We start from the raw sequence: 20,321 nt of genomic DNA, 5'->3' as shown, positions 1-20,321 counted from the left end.
GTAACAGTAGCGGAGCAGCCAGGCTTATCTCAAGAGTATATGAGCAGTAGCAGAGATTACACAAAGGGACTACAATTACTGTGACTCAAGCAAACACTGACTCAAGGTTGCAGGTAAAAAATATAAGTACATTTATTTTTAAACCATTTGTTATAAACACGTAAAATAAACTACAACTAACCAGTTCATTTTGTACGGTATAGCTTCAAGGTAAGTACCCTGTGTTTTAGCGGACCGGTGTTGTGAAACAAAAGACGTTCCCATGAATACACTTGTGATCACTTTTTGACAGTAATGACAGTTTGGTCTTACTAAAGAAACGCGTATCCGCAGAAAGAAATGTTACCGGGGCAAAAACACACTTAGCACCCGAGATACCCAGAGAGAGTTGGAGGCAAAAATCATAGGCAATACTTTTGTCAAGGCAGACAGAACCAGAGAACACTGTTAAAAATTCAAGAGTCAATCGGCCGGAGCCAGTGTCCAGTGGAACCAGGTTCCTGTTGTCGAAGATCACACAGTCGGATAGTTCACAATTCAACGTAGCCAGGAGTACTTGGATATTGTCAACATTGGAAGCAAAAGTTATAAGAAGGAGGGAAGACGAGGGCAAGCATTGGAGGCGAAGAAAAGGGGTTCACCCAAATTCCTCGAGCACAACACAGTACCTTATTCAAGGAAGAGGCTGGGGCCACGGCAGTTGTTCCTGGTAGTTTCCTGCAGACCCACGGTTCCTGGAGCTTCGATCCGAAGGAGGACGTCTGGAGGGGTCTGCGCCACACAGAGCTGAAGCTGGCAGCAGCGACGGTGAATAAAAGGTGCGCACCTTAAAAACAGGAGAGGCTCTTCAGATGGCTATCTGGACTAGTACAGTAGTGTGCAGAGTTTACGACCACGCTGTAGAAGATGAGCTGGTTATCCCCACCAAGCTCAAGGGAATAAGATTACGGACTGGATTTTCTCTGGTCGTCGTCGAAGGGTAGATGGCTCAGGACTGCAGCAGGGCTTCACCGGGACGGGATAGTTGCAGCAGTCGACTTCTTCTCCGCTTCTCTTCGGTTCCTTGTAGTTCCAGTGGCGACTCTGACTTCTAGCCCAAGAGACCTGCCTTTTATGCCAAAATCCCCCATTCACACAGCCTGGCTGTTAATCACGCAGCAGTGGGGTTGTCCGGCCCGGACAACCACCTCAGCCAATCATGGCAAAGTGGGACTCGGGTTTTCTAGGATAGCCTGTGCAGGGGGCGACTACACCCCTCCCTCACATTCAGCCCACCTTGACACCCAGGCGCCTAGAGGAGGGCTTCTTGGCAGAAGCCCGCCAAAGACAGTGAACAAAGAAGCAAAATCTGGTTTGCCGTGCAAAGTAAAACACAAGAAGGACTTTAACAAAAAGAAATGGCAAATAAACCCGACCGGAGCCAAAAGAAAAAGTATTTGGTCAAGCGGGTTTAAGTTTGAGGCTAATATAATAGCCTAAAACAATACCACGTTTATATAGTATAATCGCGGTAGAAAAGTTAGGGTAGATACACCACTGTCACCAGCCAAGTATAAATGTTAAAAGAGCGAAACAATGCTCTAGGAGGTTATAGATAAAAAGGGCTAAGGATTAACCCTTTCCAATATTCCATGTAAGATGGGGTGTACTGGATCTGTGGTTAAATGACTAAGTAAAGTTAATGGCAACTTTACCCTTTCCTGGGGGACAGTAGTGAGCCCCAGAAATGGAGTCGGTGGGAAGTCTAAAAGAGAACCCTGTTTCACTGCACTGAAGGTGCTGTGTAACACACAAAAGAAGGGGGCTACTGAAGTGGTGTACTCAAGAGTCCACAATCACAAAAACCGAGGAAATACAATCCCCGACACAGCCTATAACTGGCTCACGTCAGCGCGAGGCAGTTAGACTAACAGTTGTGGAAGTGGCTTTCAGCCCAGGTTAGCCGATAGGTGACTAACTGAATGCTGATTTTTAACTTGTATGCTCATTTTAGCCTCTTAATTCTTTTAGCACGTATTTTTAAAAATGTGTTGAACAGCGTTGGGAAAAGCTCTAAATTGGTGGGGGAGGCTGGTAAAATTATAGAAGTGTTATTGTGTTGATCCTGTAACACTGCACTTCCCGTGCCTGCATTTTTTTGTATATCTGTGATCCTGGGTAGAGTGTAGTTCCACTTGGACTACGCTACCCAGATACATGTGCGGGGGACGCACCTGAGGCACGTCACTCATCCCCGACACAGCCTATAACTGGCGCGAAGCCTGTTTAGGCCTGTTTGCAGCCTGGAGCGGCGGGAATCGCTGCAGGTGAAGGTCGCAGAGCCACAGTATTAAGGGGAAGCGAGGAGGATGGAAAAAAGGGGAATTAAAGTAAGTTACACACCTACACAATTGAAATCTTGGGATCACGCGCAGGGCCACTTGCATTTGAGATGTTTAAACAAAATTCGGCAGCATGGACTACAAAGGGATGCTTTGATGGTACAAGAGGAGGAGAAGGTCAGTATAAAAATGGCCTCACTTAATGCACGCTCAGCAGTGGCTCATGCTGTGGAAGTGGGAGACTTAATCCAAGAGTTGGATCTGGAACTCCTATGCCTAACTGAAACGTGGTTTACAGAAGGGTCACAAACAATATTTCATAAGCTTGTACCCGAGAAGTACACTATTCAGATCATCAATAGAGAGGAGGGGAGAGGAGGGAGCATTGAAATAATGTATAAATCCTCCCTGACCATTTCACACATGGAGAAACTGGACTGGAACAATAATGACCAGTTCCGGGAATTCTCAATTTTTCTGTCCCATACTCAAGCTATAAAAGTGATGTTGGGCTATAGACCACCTGGCCCTCTACCTAACTTTTTGGAAATACTAGATGCACACCTCACCTTAATGGGAAGTAAACATAAAAATATACTATGTTTAGGAGATTGGAACATTTGGTTGGAGAGGGATAATACCCATCCCAACCATGGTGCCTTGTTGGAACTCCTAGGCAATCATGACTTAGACGTTATTACCAGAGACCCCTCCCATAATAAGGGTCACTGTTTAGACCTCCTGGCAGTAAGAGGAGGGGTTGCACAATTCTGTAAATCTACCCCCCTTCTGTGGTCAGACCACTACCTCCAATTATTCTCTATTAAAGGATCACATAAGGAGAAAGGGCGGGAGGCGACTCCAATCTGGGGCCGGAGGGCTATGGATTTGGAAAAAATCCCCGGAGACGAAGTGGAGAAGCAATTGGCAAATCTAGACCCTGGCCTCCCTTGTGAATACTTTTTCAATAAAGGAACAGCCATCCTAAAAGAGTTATGCGATGAATACTCACCGCTCAAACTTAAAGCTAGTAAAAAATCCAAATCTTGGTTTAGCCCAGCACTGGGGTTGATGCGTAAACTGGTACGCCAGGCCAATAGACTATGGAGGACCTCCAAAGCAGATAGCGACGCTGAGAAGGCGAGAGCCTGCTTAAAGGAATATAAAACAGCTATTTTTGCTGCAAAAAAAGATTTCCTTCAAATTGAAATCAAGCAAGCAGGTAACCAAGCCAGAGCCTTATTTGAGGTGGTGGCAAGGTTTAGGAACCCCAAATGTATGGCAGTCCCCACAGCTGACTCAAAGGAACAAGCTAATAAGTTCAATCACTTCTTTGAACAAAAAATTGTGGATATTCAGGAAAGTATTACTGAAGTAATGACTATAGAAAAGTGGGAAAAACCTGGAGAAGAGATAGAGGTGGAGGAAAATCAGGAAGAAGAGGAGAACTTGTGTTTTCAGGCCATTGAGAAGGAAATAGCACAAGCTCTAATATTAAAACTAAAACCCACAAAAGACCTGGCCTTTCCTATGCCAGCTTGTACCGCCATTCGTTTGGGGGCTAACCTTGCTCCATTTATAACTTCATTTATAAATAAATCATTGAAGGAGGGCTGCGTTCCACGCTCCTTCAAAGAAGCCGATGGTGCGTGCTGAAAAAGTATCGCCCGGCGGCCCATTTATGTTGGGCCACCAAAATTTTAGAAAAAGTGGTTTGTAGCCAATTTCAGCAGTTTATAGATAGCAAAGACTTGTTAGACGAATGCCAATCAGGGTTTCGCCCTAACCATGGGACAGAGACCGCCCTCTTGGCGGTCCAGGAAGATCTACTGGATGCTGCAGACAGAGGAAATTCTACCATACTTTTGATGCTTGACCTGTCTGCGGCTTTTGATACGATCAACCACAAGACCATCCTTCAAAGGATTGGAAAAATAGGGAGAGCTGCCAATGTAGTGGTGGACTGGTTCGATTCCTTTCAGCAGGATAGAACCCAACAGGTGACCCTGGGAGCCTTCCTATCAGAACTAATACAGCTGAGCTGTGGAGTACCCCAGGGGTCAGCGCTTTCACCTCTGATTTTTAACCTGTATATTCGACCACTGTTTGACATCTTGAGGAAACATGGCCTACGTTTCCATTCTTATGCCGACGATTCACAGATTTATGTGGAGACGGTGAATCTGCCCGAAGCATTTGAAGGGATCAATAGACGTATGCAAGACATATAAAAATGGATGGCATGCAACCAGTTGCATCTTAATGCAGCAAAAACAGAGGTGATGCGGTTCAAATCAGAGAAAAAGAAAAAAAACATAGAACTAAATATGACACCTCAGATTCTGGGCGAAGAGATTCCATTCGCAAAGAAAGTGAAAAACCTTGGATGTATATGGCAAGAGAATCTGGCTAGTGAGGCACAGGTAGGGGCCAAAGTAGAAGCCGCATACCATTCCTTACGGATGCTCAGGAACATACTCTCCTTCATAGCAGCCCAAGATCACTCTGTGGTTGTAGGCGCGCTGGTAAACTCACATCTTGACTATTGTAATAGTCTGATGATAAGGATTCCAGCGAAACAGATGTTGAGACTTGCAGAGGGCACAGAATGCAGCAGTTAGACTTATAGCCCACTTAAAGAAAAGAGATTGTTTCAACATCTCGGAGAGCACTCCATTGGCTTATGGTGGAGGATCGAGTAAAATTTAAAGTGGCATGCCTCATGTATAAGTGTTACTATAAAACTGCACCCAGATACCTGATCACAAAAATTCACCATCACCAACCTACTAGAGACCTCCGGTCAGGAGATAAACTTCTGGTGGATGTTCCATGTACCAAATGTACCTCGAAAGGCAATAGGTTTTCTGTATCTGGCCCAAAAGTATGGAACGAGCTACCCGTTGCCATACGATCATGTAAGTCTTTAGATGGTTTCAGGAAAGAGTTGAAAACCTACCTATTCAAGTGAACCTAACTTTAGGGCATATACAGACCCCCTCCGCTCCCCACAGCCAAATGTCATTTCTTAGTTAACAACTGCGCCCGAATGCAGTTCGGACTGTCTGGTGCGCGTTTATAAATAATCAAAATCAAACATAGCAAAACATAGGTAAGAGTGGGGGAAAAGCTCACACTCTTACCAAGTGAAAAAATAAACTCCAGAAATCCAGCAAAGCTGCTGGGGGACTCGCTAGGTATGGGAAATTAGCCATTGAATGAGAATTCTCCCTAACATTACCTGCCTCATCCACACATGCAGTTCTCCTCAGATGCTCACAAAATGGCAAGCCTTCCTGCGTGGTCTACGGTGGCCATTTTGGAATCTTCCCTCGCACCCACGCTATCAATGCCAGGTGCTGGGAGCCTTCTTTTTTCCACGGGATGGTGTGAATCCGTGCCGCCTTTCCTATGACTGGCGCGCTCAGATGCCAATACCGCATACGGTCTCGCTTCCTCCTACTTCTGCCCCAGCTGGCAGCCTTCCTCACTAAGTTTGTGGGGGTATGCCCCTCATGAGCGGCCTCTGCCCATTCCGGTACCTAAAGTGTCAGCAGAGGATGCCTTTTTTGGGAAGTTTCAAAGTCTTATGAACATTGATCCAATGAGGCAGTACTTTAAAGCCCTTTTTAGGGAGATTTGCCCTCTGGTGCCTCATCCTGCCCCGGCAGTTCCAGTCACGAAACCTGTCGCCCCGGCACCGGTACCACCTTTACCTCCCGGCCCGCCTCCACCTCTCCCGCCTTTGCCGCCGTTGTCTCCGGTTGACAAGACTCCAGCAGAGCAAGACGACAATTTGACGCTGGTCGCATCTGGAGGCATGGCAAACCATCACTGAAGACCGGTGGGTTTTGTCCATCACTCTGGCGGGCTTCCGCTTGCCTACCCCCCCCCCCCCTTCAATTCTCCTTTTCAGCAGTCAGGGAGGCCTTCCCTCCGAGCTGAGGTCCAGAAGCTTCTAGATCTCAAGGCGCTGAAACCCGTTCCCCTAGTGGAATGAGGGGAGGGGTTTTATTCTAGTCTGTTCACGGTGCCCAAACCCAACCAGGCTGGCCTGCGCACCATCCTAGACCTTTCCCAGTTCAACCTTTCTCTACCCCAAGTGAAATGCAATATGATCACGCCCTGCCAAATAAAGTCCTCTCTTTAGAAGGGGGACTGGCTCAGCATTGTGGACCTTCAGGACGCGTATATGCATATCCTGATTTGGAGCCCGCATCAGAAATATCTGCGGTTCTCCCTGGGAGAGCAGCACTTCCAATTCCGAGTGCTCCCTTTTGGTCTCAGCGCTGCGTGTCTTCACGAAGATGTCGGTCATAGCGAGTTTTTCTTCGGCTACAGGGTATTCATGTGTATCTATATTTGGACGACCTTCAGTAACTGGTGGAAATCCTCCATGACAATCTCTCAGGACTTGACATTCCTGGGTTTCCGTTGGAACACGATCGACTGCAGAATGTACCTGACTGGACAGAATGGCGGATCTGTTGACCATGTGTCAGGTTTTCATTCAGTCAGAGAATGTCGGCCTGGTGGTTCCAGAGGCTTCTAGGCCTCATGGCTTTGTGTGCGTGCTTGCTCTTCCCCTTGCTCGTCTCAAGATGCGACTCACGCAGATGGCTCTTCGGAGCTCCTGGCTTCAGGTGGTGGTCCGGACACCAAATTGATTCCGGCTCCACCCTGCATGTTGACAGATCTCCTATGGTGGTCATCTTCCAGCAATCTGTCGGTGGGTGCTCCTTTTCAGGAGCCCTCCCCTCAAATGACCATTACGACAGACTTTCCTTATAAGGTGGGGCACGGCATTGGATCATCTTCAGGTTTGCGACCTGCGGTTTCTACAGGACAGGCAATTTCACATAAATTATCTGGAGCTAATGGCGATTTTTCCTGGCGCTCAAAGCTTTCAAGCCAGTGATTGTGAACAAGGTAGGCCGCATCTGCACAGACCATGCAGTATCCATGTTTTACATCAACAAGCAGGGGGGTACCAAGTCACCTACCTTTTGTAGAACTAGCCATTCAGCACAGTGTTTGGCTGCTGGCGGTGCACATTCCGGACCATCTGAATGTGACTGCAGACTCTCAGCCGACAAGCGGTGGTCACCTACGAGTGGGAACGAAAAACTGAGATCCTCTCCAACCTTTTTGCCATTGGGACACTCCAGAAGTGGACCTCCTTTGCGACGTCATCAAACAGGAAACATCCTCTATGCTTCCTGGAACAGGCTTGGAGCTTCTTCCCTGGCATAACATCAGGCCCTACGCCTTCCCTGATTTACCGGGCGCTATGCAAGCTCAGGAACCCGACGAATTGCACTCTCCTGTTCCTAGCCCCTTAGTGGCCAGCCAGATTCTGATTTTCGGAGCTTCAGCATCTGTCAGTCTGCTCGCCGATCAGGCTTCTGCTGATTCCTGACCTGCTTCACCTGAGCGATCAGCAGACGTGGCACCCCTCCCCACAATCATTCAGCTTGGCGGCCTGGTGCCGGAGTTGAAATCTTTAGAAAGTTTCAACTTGTCCCTGATAATATGCGTATTATCCAGGCAGCTAGAAAACCTTCCACAAGTTCTCATTGTAGGAGCAAATGGCTCTGGTGTTTAGCTAAGCAGCTGGACCCCAGAGAAGCTACCATCGACACGGTCCTCTCATTCGTTTCTCGTCTGGCAACTTCAGGCATGCATGTCTTGTAGAATTATTTGTTGGCTATAGCCGCTTACCCCAGACTCTTGCTCTTTCATTGACAAACCCCGTCATTAAAAGACACTTTGCAGGTCTATTGTGTCTTACTCCTACGTCCCGTCCCCTTTCCTCCATACTTATGGGACATCCCTCCGTCCTGTGGGACGGGACCGGAGCACTTTGTAAAAAGCATCCACATTTTTTCAAAAATGTGTCCCTCCTCTCTTTCCTGTGCGGGGCCCGGCACGCGGCCGTAACCCTGCCCACCTTGGCTCCGCCCCGCGCGTCGCCCATCAGTCCTTTTCTCCGCACGATCGGGGCCGGACGCACTTGCATCCTTGGAAAACTTTCTTCCCTGTTTTCCTCTCTGGCTCTCGCTAGCGTTCGTTTACTAGTCTGTCTCTGTCTTTTAAACTAGATTTTCCAGACTGTTCATTGTGTCACTGTCGCTTCGCGAGGGTGGATCCCCATCCTCTTTGTTTAGAGTGTTTGGGTCCGGAACACCGTTGGGACTCCTTTTTTACTGTGACTCCCTTTCGGTCCGGGCTCTTCAACGTCGGTTGGAGCATTGGGAGGTGGTGTTCGGTCGGACTCCTCCTTCGCATTTTCAGGCGTTCATCGACGAGAAGAAAAAATGCCCGGTAAGTTTTGATTTTCAGAGCACCCCGGCCAGGGGATACCTTCCCGGGTTCCTCTCGAGCCTGGAGGTGTGTTTTACTGCTTAAACATGAGCTCCAGAGCTGATGCTCAGTTCGGGCAGGTGGTTCTTACCAGTTTTCCTGTGAGAGGGCTTGGGAATCTCCCAAAAGTATGGAGCAAAGAGGACGGTACGTAGTAGTATAACAAAGTTACTTACCATAGTGGCTACCCTACTCCTTGTCCATAGGCCCCTTTCCTCCATACGCCCGCCCGCCGCCCCCTCTAATAAGGATCCTCTATTATTGCTTAAATGGTCTCAGACCTGGCAATAGAGAAGGACTGAAGGGTGATGCGTGGGGCAGAGCTGAGGAGGGCGGGATTAAGGCCACGTGCTGTACCCCTTGTAAAAAGAGAAGGACCCATTTTTCAATTTGATGCTTTTTTACAAAAGTGCTCTGGTCCTGTCCCACAGGACACTCCGGTCCCGTCCCACAAGATGGAATGTCCCAAAAGTATGGAGGAAAGGGAACTATGGATTAGGAGTAAGGTAGTCACTACGGTAAATAACTTTGTTAAAATGTCATCCAACACAGCCATCTGTTAGAGTTCAAGCAAAAACAAAAACCCATACCTCCCGTAACAGTGTCACATCCGCATCAACGGATCTTTCAACAAGAGGTGCGTCAAATGTTAGCCAAAAGAGCTATAGAAAGGGTTTCCCCACACTTGGTGGGAAAAGGAGTATACTCATGGTACTTTGTGGTTTAAAAAAAAAGCTGGACGGCGGAAAGTGGCGTCCCCTCCTGGACTTAAGGAAATTAAACAAACCTCAAAAGACAAAAATTCAAAATGGTCACGCCACAAGACATCACAAAAGCTGTCTAGTCACACAAACGTCTAGCAGCGTTAAGACTCCTACTTTCACATTCCAATACACTGCAGGCACCGGCAGTGCTTCAGGTTCAATGTCATAGTGGCATTACCAATTTTGGGTGTTCCCTTTTGGCCTCAAATCAGCCCCCAGGACTTTTTCCAAATGCCTAGCTCCAGTGGCAGCATTCTTCAGAAAACAAGGCCACCATGTCTATCCATATCTAGGAGATTGGTTGGTCAGGGCCCCAACGCACCAAGAAACATTGGCCTCACTTGCGCAGACGGAGACTGTACTCCAACATTTAGGGTTTAGAATCAACTACATGAAATCCTGTCGCGCCATCCAAACGCTTGGTGTTCCTGGGTGCACATTTCTCCACAGCACAAAGCCTGGTCAAACCCTCGGCCGACAGAATTCACAGGTTAATATCTCTGTCACACTCATTCACCCCAAACAAACAGCTCCCAGTGTTCAAATACATGGCGCTTCTCAGAATCATGTTGTCTTGCATACCATTAATACGCCGTTGCAGGCTGCGAATGCGACCTGCACAACAGTTCCTGCCAACCAGATGGTCCCAGACCCAAGTTTCGTGGGGAGACAAACACCATCACAAATGCCCGCTCGCGTTCACAACAGTGGTGGACAATACGCAACAACATCTCAAGAGGGGATGCAATGTTAAAACCAACCCACCAATTTATGCTGTTGACCGATGCTTCCTTTGCGGGATGGGGATCCCACCTGGGCCAGCACCAAATCAAAGGCCTATGGACTCAAGACGAATCGTCCTTGCACATCAATATCCTGGAGCTGCGAGCAGTCCATTGGACCCTAAAATCCTTCCTTAGCGAATTCATAACTCAGCAGTGCGGATCCTCGCAGACGATGCCACCACCATGTTTTACCTCTGCAAACAGGGAGGTACCAGGTCAAGCTCCCTGTCTCCGGAAGCTCAAACCATCTGGCACTGGGGCATTCACAACATCACTATACAAGCATTTCACCTACCGGGGATACACAAACAGCACACAGACAGCATCAGCAGGGACACACCGCAATTCCGTGAATGGCATCTTCACAGCAGCCAAATCAACAATCTTCACAGCATGGGGTCAGCCTCCACTGGACCTCCTTCGCCACAATATCCAACAAAGTGGCAAGAATGTGCAAGCTAGCTCCTGAACCCAAGCTTGCAGGGGGACACGTTCTCATTCCCATGGACCAAAGTCTTTCCACACGCATTTCCTCCCATTCCATAGATCAGGAGAACAATCAAAATGATCCGGAGATACCCTTGTAAAATAGTCCTAGTGGCACCATAATGGCCTAGACCAACTTGGCTCTCTGACCTCCTTCAGCTATTGGCGGACCACCCAATCCACCTGGGAGCCCAGGACGATCTATGGCAGAACGGCAAAATCCTGCTTCACAACCCACGCTCCCTCAAGATGACAGCGTGGATCCTGATCATTCCCAATTCAGCCACCTAGACATCCCGCAAGAATGTCAATGCATACTGGGAGCAGCTAGGGCCCCTTCCACTAACAGCTCATACAACCAAAAGTGGAAAAGTGGAACAGGTTTTGCACATGGTGTTCACAACAGTCCATCCTGCAACCACTGGCTATACAACCACAACAGGTCCTTCCAGACTTGCTGAAGCTAGCAAAGGCAGGTCTTGCTATCCCCTTCAAAAAAGTACACCTGGCAGCAATTTCTAGGTTCACCAGCAAAAGGAATCCGCCCCTCTACAGCTACACCTGCTCAAACATTTTCTAAAGGGACTTTTCTTTTTCCCCCAAAGAAAAGAATATCACTGGTATGGAGCCTTAACCTGCTCCTAGCCAGCCTTATGAAGCCCCCCTTTGAACGCCTCTCTTCAGCGCACATCAAGTTTGTGACGTGGAAGTTGGCTTTCCTGGTCGCTTTTACATCCTCCAGGCGGGTCTCAGAGCAACAAGAATTTGTGGTAGGCCCTCCATACCTCAGGTATGCAAGGGACAGGGTGATTCTATCCATCAATCCCCACTTTATTCCAAAAATGTCATCTGAGTGCTACAAAAATGCAACCATCACTTTGCCTACCTTCATCCAAAGCGCCAGCACCCCAGCGGAGAGAGCGTTGCACTCCCTGGATGTCAAAAGGGCATTGAAATATTACATGGACTGGACCAAATCCTTCAGAGCACCAAGACAGCTCTTTACCGCTTTTGCCTGACCCTCAAACAAAGAGAAAACGATCATTGTTAGGCAGAATTATATGCAGTACCCTTTGGGAACACCACACACAATTAAGACTACAAGTGACGGTACAATTTCACCTTTGGTACAAGCCTGTACTACAGAGTGGTAGCAGTAGCGGAGCAGCCAGACTTATCTCAAGAGTAAGTGAGCAGTATCAAATAGTTACACAAAGGACAGCAATTACTATGATTCAGGCAAACACCGACTCAAGATTTTCAAGTAATATAATATACATTTATTTCACTCTTCAGTTGTATAACATTACACTATTATAAGCAGTCTAAAAATCACACTCTTAATACACCACACCACTTCCCTTAAATTCCAGACAAGTTAAGCTCACAAAATGAAGTGGGAGCAAAATGGCACTCCAGCAATTTAAAAGGGAGGAAAAGACAAAGTTAATAGAAATTAAATCAAACCAACAGGTAAGTACTCAGGGCAGTTGAACAAGAGGAACTACAGTGAGGAGATCAGCTAGAAAAAGGCTTACGGCCAAAGTCAATGGGTCAAAAGTCTTTTGCTCAAGATCACACAGTTCAGGGTAGTTTGCGGTAAAGTTCGTGGCACGGTTTCCAGATGAGGTTGGTTGACACAAAAGTTAGTTCAAAGAGAAGAGAAGGACAAGCCCTCGGATTGGAGAAAGATTTCAAACACTTTCACCGCGGTTGAACGAAACGAGCAACCGGATTTGCACAGTACCTTAAAACAGAGCGGAAGCTGTAGCTGAGGCGGACGTTCCTGGTAGTTCCTGCAGGCTCACAGTTCCTGAAGCGACTGTTGGAATGACAAGAAGTAGGAAGACTGGGGGGGTCCTGCACTAACCAGCAGCAGAGCAAAGCACCAAATAAAAGGTGCGCTCCTTAAAACCCAAGCAGGGTCCGACCTTCCTGGCTATCCGGCTCACTGTAGCTCTGCACAGCGAATTTGACCAAAGGAGGGGTCCAGCACATCCTGCCTACCTAGACTTTCAGGTGCCTTAAGGCGGGCTTCTGTGCAGAAGCCAGCGAAAAGACAGCGAACAAAGGAATCCTCCCCGGTTTGGCGTGCAGAGAAAAACACGAGAACGACTTTAACAAAAAGAAATGGCGAATAAACCCAGCCGGAGCCAAAATAAATAAAATGTAGTTGGTCAAGCGGGTTTATGTTCGATGCTAATATAATAGCCTAAAACATTACCACGTTTATATAAGATAATCGCGGTAGAAAAGTTAGTGTAGTTACCACTGCCACCAGCCAAGTCTTGATGTAAAGGGAGCGAAACAATGCTCCAAGAGACAGACAAAAAGGGATAAGAATTAACCCTTTCCAATACTCCATGTAAGATGGGGTGCACTGGGTCTGTGGTTTAAAGTGACTAAAGTAAAGTTATTGGCAACTTTACCCTTTTCTGGGGGACAGTAGTCGGCCCCAGAAAATGGAGTCGGTGGGAAGTCTGAAAGACGACCCTATGTCACTGCACTGAAGGTGCTGTGTAGCACACATGAACATTTGAGGCCATGGAGTAGGTGAGGCTTCAGTGCTCAAGATCACACAAAAAGTGGAAACGCACACAGCAAAACACATGCAAGAGTGGGAAAAATAAATCCTAGAAATCCAGCAAAGCTGCTGAGGGACTCATTAGGAAGGGGAAATCGGCCACTTATGAGAATTCTCCCTAACAATCACGAATCGGGGTATTTCAAGGTGGATATCCTCTAATATTCTCTTTCTGCCACGCAAAGGCCAACCGGCCACTGCAGCCAGGGCACATTCCACAAGAACCGCGGCGGCTGCAGTAGCTCTCTGGTCTGGCGTACCCATCAAAGACATATGTCAGGCAGCAACGTGGTCCGGACCCCAAACCTTCACACGGCACTAATGCCTGCAGTTCTGATCTCTGTTTGCCAGTTTGTCTCCTCCTGTCATGTATACTACTATAAAATCTATTCACAGTATATGAATCTATGAAGAGTCCAATGCTGGAGAAGGGAGTAGTTTCTTACCTGTAACTCCATTTTGTCAGCGTTGCTATCTTTCTTAGATTCACATCCGCTCTCCAGACTTCCTCCCGGTGGGCATAAAATTGCTCTGTTTGGGGGAAATTGTATGTCTTTGGGCAAACGGGCCCATGTAATGTTAAAATGTACCAGAGTAGCTCTATTGATGGTTTAATGTGCTTTGGCTGCATTTTTGTTGATCTGTCTACTTAGGCTAATAATGCCCAACCTGGGTCGTTTTTTGCAGGGTCATCTCCAATTGTTCAATCTGGTGGACAGTCACTAATCCTCACTCAGAACACTACTCCTGGTCTGGGCACAATGGTTACGCAGCCAGTACTACGGCCCATGCAAGTTATGCAAAATGCTACACATGTTTCCAACTCCCAGGTCTCCACCCAGCCCATCTTCATAACCACGCAGGTGAGTGCTGAGCATTATTACATATTAAGTATTGTTAAGAGTTATGTTCCTGAATTCCTTTGGTGAGTGGTTCAGGACCAACCTGCAGTGTGCGCCAGGCTTTCCACCAAATTAATGTAATCTCCACATTGAAAATGGCAGAGCTGCCTCACTTGATTTCTATATGCATAAAATGTGGGTAGTACAGTTTCTGGAGGTGAGGCTTTATAATTGGATCTCAACCCTTAATGCTCCGTACAAGTAAACGCATAGTTCACACTGTGTCTTTGCTTGGACTGTTTCGTGACATCCCCTGCTAGCAGAGCAAGTTCAAAGGTCACATGTACATTCCTGAGTAAAACCTGCTGGAGCCCCACTGCGCCAGGCGGATTGGGGTGGGGAGAGGAGCGGGGGTTTATTGCTATTGTAGTCAAAGGCATGCTTATACTATATACTCCTACGTCCCATCCCCTTTCCTCCATACTTGTGGGACATTCCGTCTTTCGGGACGGGACCAGAGCACTTCTGAAAGCATCAAAAGGAAATTGAAAAATGTTGTCCTTCTCTTTTTACGCGGGGTACCGCACGCGGCCGTAACCCCGCCCTCCTGAGCTCCGCCCTGCGCCTTGGCCTTCAGTCCTTTTCTCTGCGCAGTCGGGACTGGGCGCACTTGCATCTTCAGGAGTTTTTTGTTCCCTTGTCCTTCTCTCCTACTCCGGTTCTGCGGTAGCATAGTCCTCCGTCTATGCCGGACCGTCTGGTATTTGTCCTGTTATTTATGCGAACATCTATTTGCTAGGGCGGATCCCCATTCTCTCTGCTTGGAATGTCTCGTCCAGACCACCGCTGGGATTCGTGCTTCTACTGCGATTCCCTCTCCATCCGGGCACTCAAGTGCCGTCTTCTTCGGTGGGAGGATGTCTTTCACTGCGTTCCTCTGCCTCATTTTCAGCTTTTCATCGAAGAAAAGACGTCCGGTAAGTTCCTTACTTTTTAGGGCGCCGCGGCCGGGGGGACTCTTTTTGCAGTGTCTTCTCGGTACGCTAGGGGCTCCAGTAGCTCTACCACCAGGATTTCTCCTGTGGTGCCTCGCAGGCCTAATAGGCGTACCAGAGTATTCTCAGAGGGTTCCCACGACGAACCTGCCAAGACCAGGACACGTTCTGAAGTTCACCTGCCGGGTGCTAATCGTTGGCCCAGTTCGTCTGAAGCTTTGGACACTGGGTACGCCCGGAGGCCTCCTTTTCTGGAGCTTTCTGTACCAGGCCACGGCTTGAGAACCCTCACGAGGGAGCTACACATACCTGGACGAAACCTGAGGTTCCTCTCTTGAGGCTAAGGTCTGTACTGAAAAAACCGAGACTTGTCCCAAAGGTCTCGCTGTGAGGGTGATTCCTCAGTTTTCCCGTGCTCATCGCGGTGATACTGGTTCTGTCGAGGAGGAAAAGAGGGCGGTCATGCACCGTAACTCCTGTTTCTGGCTCTGCTGGGGTTCAGCTGTACATGTGACTCAGTTCTCTACAGGCATCGACAAAATGGTGGCCCACCCCTCATGGTCCACGGCGGCCATTTTTAATTCTTCCCTTACACCTATGTTCTCGACGGCGGGTGCTGGGAATCTTAATTTTGGGGTGGAGCAGCCTTTTTCACCTCAGGTGAAATGTACAAATCTGTTCCGCCCTTCTTATGACTGGCGTGCTCGGATGCCGCTGCCACATACTGTCTCGCTTCCCCCTTCTTCTGATCCGTTGGTCTATGCGGACCCGATTAGTGAAGGGCCTTCCTGGCAACCATCCTCATTGCGTTCATAGGGGTATGCCCCATATGAGAGGCCTCTGCCTACCTCAGCGCCTAAACCTTCATCAGAGGATGTCGTTTTTGGGAATTTCAGAGGCTTATGCATTCTGACCCTATGAAAGAGTACTTCTTTTCAAAGAAATCTTCCCTGAACCTCCGACTCCACCTTTCACCACGGCGGCTCCCGCAGCCCCTGCGGTGGAACCACCGCTTCCTCCTGGTCCGCCTCTAGCTCTTCCTCCTCTACCCCCGTTGCCTCCCATAGAGAAGACACTGGTAGAACGGGATAGCACTTTAAAACCTGCGGCGGTACAACCGTCTGCCCCCGATTCGCTGGATGACCCTCCAACAGATAAGGATAGCGATGAGCAGCCACCCTCTGTCAGAGCATTCCATGGCCGGGTTCTGGATATGATGGTACTCAAATGAAGGATACAAACACTGTTGTCAGGCGCTCCAAACACCCGATACAGGCTTCACACCTCTGAGGAGATAGCCTTGGCATCTTGTCCACTCCCTTTCTCGATGGTGACAAAATTCTGGCCTCCTTGGGCAAAAAAGTTTTTGCCAAATCAGCACTGCAACTTCGGCAAGCAAATACCGAGCTGATTCTGGCGGCAGTTGTGAAAGGAGTTGGCTGATTTCCAGGAGTGCATTCCTACAGATAGGCTAGACGAATTCAAGGCCAGTTAGTCAGACGCTAAGGTGTTGGCACAGGATATCCTGGAGGCTGTAGATACCTCAGCTTGAGGCCTGATGGTGGGAATTGACCCCTCCCGCCAGGCGTGGCTCCATGTGACAAAGTTTTCGAAGGAGGTGCAAGATTAAATTCTGGACCTTCCCTTCGACGGAAAGTTGTTTCATTCTTCTACGGTAGACTAAATCACAAAGACCAAGGCGAGTGCCCAAACCACCAAATCCTCGGTTGTCTGGAAAAGGTCCCAGCTAAGGCCCCTTATCCTCAGAGGTTTGGGTCTCAGTCTCGATCCTCCTCTGGCTTCAGAGGGTTTCAGGACTGCCAGGCGCGCAGAACTGACCCTCCGGTTGGTGGCAGCCGTCAAACAATGTGGTCGGTTTTTCTCTCGGCCTTTGGCCTCCTCTTCAGGAGCAGGCAAAATATTTTTTGTCGCTCGCACGAGATTCCGGTGGGAGGACGAATCTCGTCTCATCTGGAGGCGTGGCAGACCATCACCAACGATCAGTGAGTTTTGTCCATCACTCGTGCAGGCTTTCGCTTGCCCCTCCCTCCTACTCCACCCTTCCAACAGATCGGGACACCCTCCCTCGGAGCCGAGGTTCAGAAGCTTCTAGACCTCAGGATGATGGAACTTGTTGCCCTTGGGGAGCAAGGTGAGGGCGTCTACTCGACTATTCACTGTGTCCAAACCAACCAGGCTGGCCTGCGCACCATCCTTGACCTTTCCCTGTACAAACTTTCTCTTCCCCAAGAGAAATTCAAGATGATCACACCTTGCCAAATAAAGTCCTCTTTGGAAGGGCGACTGGCTCAGTGTAGTGGATCTTCAGGACGCCATATATGCACATCCTGATATGGAGGCCACATCAAAAATATCTGCGGTTCTCCCTGGGAGGGGAGCACTTTCAGTTTTGTGTGCTCCCTTTTGGTCTCAGATCGACGCTGCGTGTCTTTACAAAGATGTCGGTCATTGCAGCTTTCCTTCAGCTACAGGGTGTTCATGTATATCCGTATTTGGACGACCAGCTCCTACGCAGCCCTTGTCCACTGACGACTTTGAGCAATCTCCAGTCTATCCTCCATCTCCTGTTCAATCTCCATCTCCTGTTCAATCTTCGGCTGTCGGTGAACTGGCAGAAATCTTCCATGACTATCTCACAAGACCTGATATTCCTGGGTTTCTGTTGGAACACGATCGACTCCAGAGTGTTATTTGATGGCGGACAGCATTGCAAATCTGTTCGCCACGTGCCAGCTCTTCATCCAGCACATGACGGATTGGTGGTTCCAGAGGCTTCTGGGCCTCATGGCCTTGTGCGTACTAGCTCTTCCTCTTGCGCATCTCAAGATGAGAGGTACGCAGCTGGCTCTTCGGATTCTGTTTCCTAGATGAACCCAGATCCTTCCCGCATGATGACAGACCTTCTATGGTGGTTTTCGACCAATAATCTTACAGCGGGGGCCTCCTTTCAGGAGCCCTGCCCTCAAGTGAAGATTACCACGGACTCCTCCCTCCTGGGGTGGGGCGCAACTCAACTATGGATCACCTCCAGGTTTTCGATCTATGGACGCTGCAGGACCGGCAGTTTCATATAAATTATTTGGAGCTCCTAGCTGTTTTCCTGGCGCTGAAAGCATTCTAACCATTCATCACTAACTGGGTGGTCCGCGTCTGCACAGACAACTCGATATCCATGTGTTAGATCAACAAGCAAGGTGGTGCCAAGTCACCACCTCTTGTGGACCTTGCCATTCAGATGTGGAAATGGGCCATCCAGCACGCCATTTGGCTGCTGGCGGTGCATATTCTGGGGCAACTCAACGTGACTGCAGACTCGCTAAGCGGGCAGACAGAGGCGAACTACGAGTGGGAACTGAACATGGAAGTACTCCAACAGCTTTCGCCAATGGGGCACTCCAGAAGTGAACCTTTTTGCGACTGCCACAAACAGGAAACTTCCTTTTTATGCATCCAGGAACGGTCTCGGGGCCACCCCTCTAGGAGATGCTCTTGAGATCCTGTGCCACAAAATGAAGGCATTTGCCTTCCCGCCTCTTCCTCTGATTCATCAGTCACTCTGCAAGCTCAGGAATGCATCGAATTGCACTCTCCTGGTCATAGCTCCTTGATGGCCAGCCATATTCTTGTTTTGGGAACTTCAGCATCTGTCGATATGTCCTCCCATCAGACTGCCGTTGATTCCCAACCTGCTTCACCAGTGCGATCAGCAGATGTGGCACCCCTCCCCACAATCATTCAGCTTGGCGGCCTGGTGCCGAGTTCAATTCCCTAGCACAGTTTAACCTGTCTGAACACAATATGCGCATTCTCCAAGCGGCCAGGATGCCTTCTACGAGGTCTCAGTATAGGAGCAAGTGGCTCTGGTTTTGTCACTGGTGTTTATCTAAGCAATTAGACCCCAGACATGCTGTAATTGACACTGTCCTTACTCTTACGTCCCGCCCCCTTTCCTCCATACTGTACGGGCGTCCCTTCCAAGGGACAGGAGACAGAACTTTTTTCACCAGAAAAAACCTTCTTCCGCTTTAAATTTAGAGGCACGCGGCCCAGGGAGCATGCGCTGCTCTGACTGCGCCCTCCAGCGCCACATCTCAGTCCCCTATTCCGCGTTGACGGGAACGGGCCAAATACAACAGCGCTCCTGGGTTTGGCTTCGGCCATGTTATTCCACGCGCAGACACTTTTTCTTTGTCTTTTTATCATTCAGGTACTAGGTCCTCAGGCGTCACGCTCCTCCCGGCACATGCCGACTTCTACAGGGTTCAGCAGGTGTCCATCCTGCAACCGACTCTTCCCAACTTCAGACCCCCACGCCCTCTGCCTACGTTACCTTTGCTCAGAGCACGGTTGGCAGCCATGTTCTGCATTTGACTCGCTGTCCTCGAATGCACTGAAGAAAAGACTTGCGAGGTGGAGGAAGCTCTCCCAGTTAATGGCCTGTAAGAATGTCGTCATATTTTCCCTTGTTCCCTTCCTTGCCTTGAAGCGCTTTGAAGCACATTGTGTATAGGCGCTATATAAATAAACTATCATATCACACCAGTAGGGGGCAGGTTAACTAAACCTCTGCCGGAATGGCAGGCTATTACGTCAGATGCTTGGGCATTGGAGACAGTTGCACAAGATTACTGCCTGCCTTTTCTACGCATACCTCAGAGTCATCCACCGGGGAACAGCTCTCTGAAAGTTCCATATCCGCTCCTCTTGCAGGAAATTTTAGACCTGCTAGAGAAAGGTACCTGTAGCGGAGAGGAACAAGGGCTGATACTCCCACCCCCCCTTACTTTCTCATACCGAAGAAAGACGGAGGACTGAGACCTATCTTGGACTTACGAGAATTGAACCTCAGGAAGGACAAGTTGAAGATGGTAACTCTCTCTCAGATCCTTCAGGCCCTCCAGCTCCAGGACTGGCTGGTATCTCTGGACCTCCAGGATGCTTATTTCCATGTGCCAATCCATCTCAAACACAGGAAATATCTGAGGTTCGCAATTGGCAGCTCTCATTATCAATTTCGAGTTCTGCCATTTGGGCTGACCTCTGCCCCGAGGGTCTTCACCAAGCTAATGTCGGTGGTGGCTGCAAGTCTGAGGAAAGGGATCCACTTCTACCCCTACCTGGACGATTGGCTGATCAGAGCTGTATCTTCGGAACAAGCTC

The 20,321-nt window shown here is 48.8% G+C and overlaps 1 protein-coding gene across 6 annotated transcripts in view; it reads left to right on the top strand.

Annotated features, from left to right (window-relative positions):
• The window catches only part of POGZ (pogo transposable element derived with ZNF domain), a 1,205,269-nt gene that overhangs the window by 366,830 nt on the left and 818,118 nt on the right, over nucleotides 1-20,321 (top strand). For all 6 annotated transcript variants that reach the window (XM_069650424.1, XM_069650460.1, XM_069650451.1 and 3 more), the window contains exon 4: nucleotides 13,991-14,166. In XM_069650424.1, coding sequence (XP_069506525.1) covers nucleotides 13,991-14,166 — 176 coding nt within the window. The remainder of the gene's footprint in view (nucleotides 1-13,990; nucleotides 14,167-20,321) is intronic.

This window comes from Ambystoma mexicanum, chromosome 1p, assembly GCF_040938575.1.
Source record: "Ambystoma mexicanum isolate Mex_15411 chromosome 1p, UKY_AmexF1_1, whole genome shotgun sequence".
Taxonomy (NCBI): domain Eukaryota; kingdom Metazoa; phylum Chordata; class Amphibia; order Caudata; family Ambystomatidae; genus Ambystoma; species Ambystoma mexicanum.
This window is presented reverse-complemented; position numbering and strand designations above follow the sequence as displayed.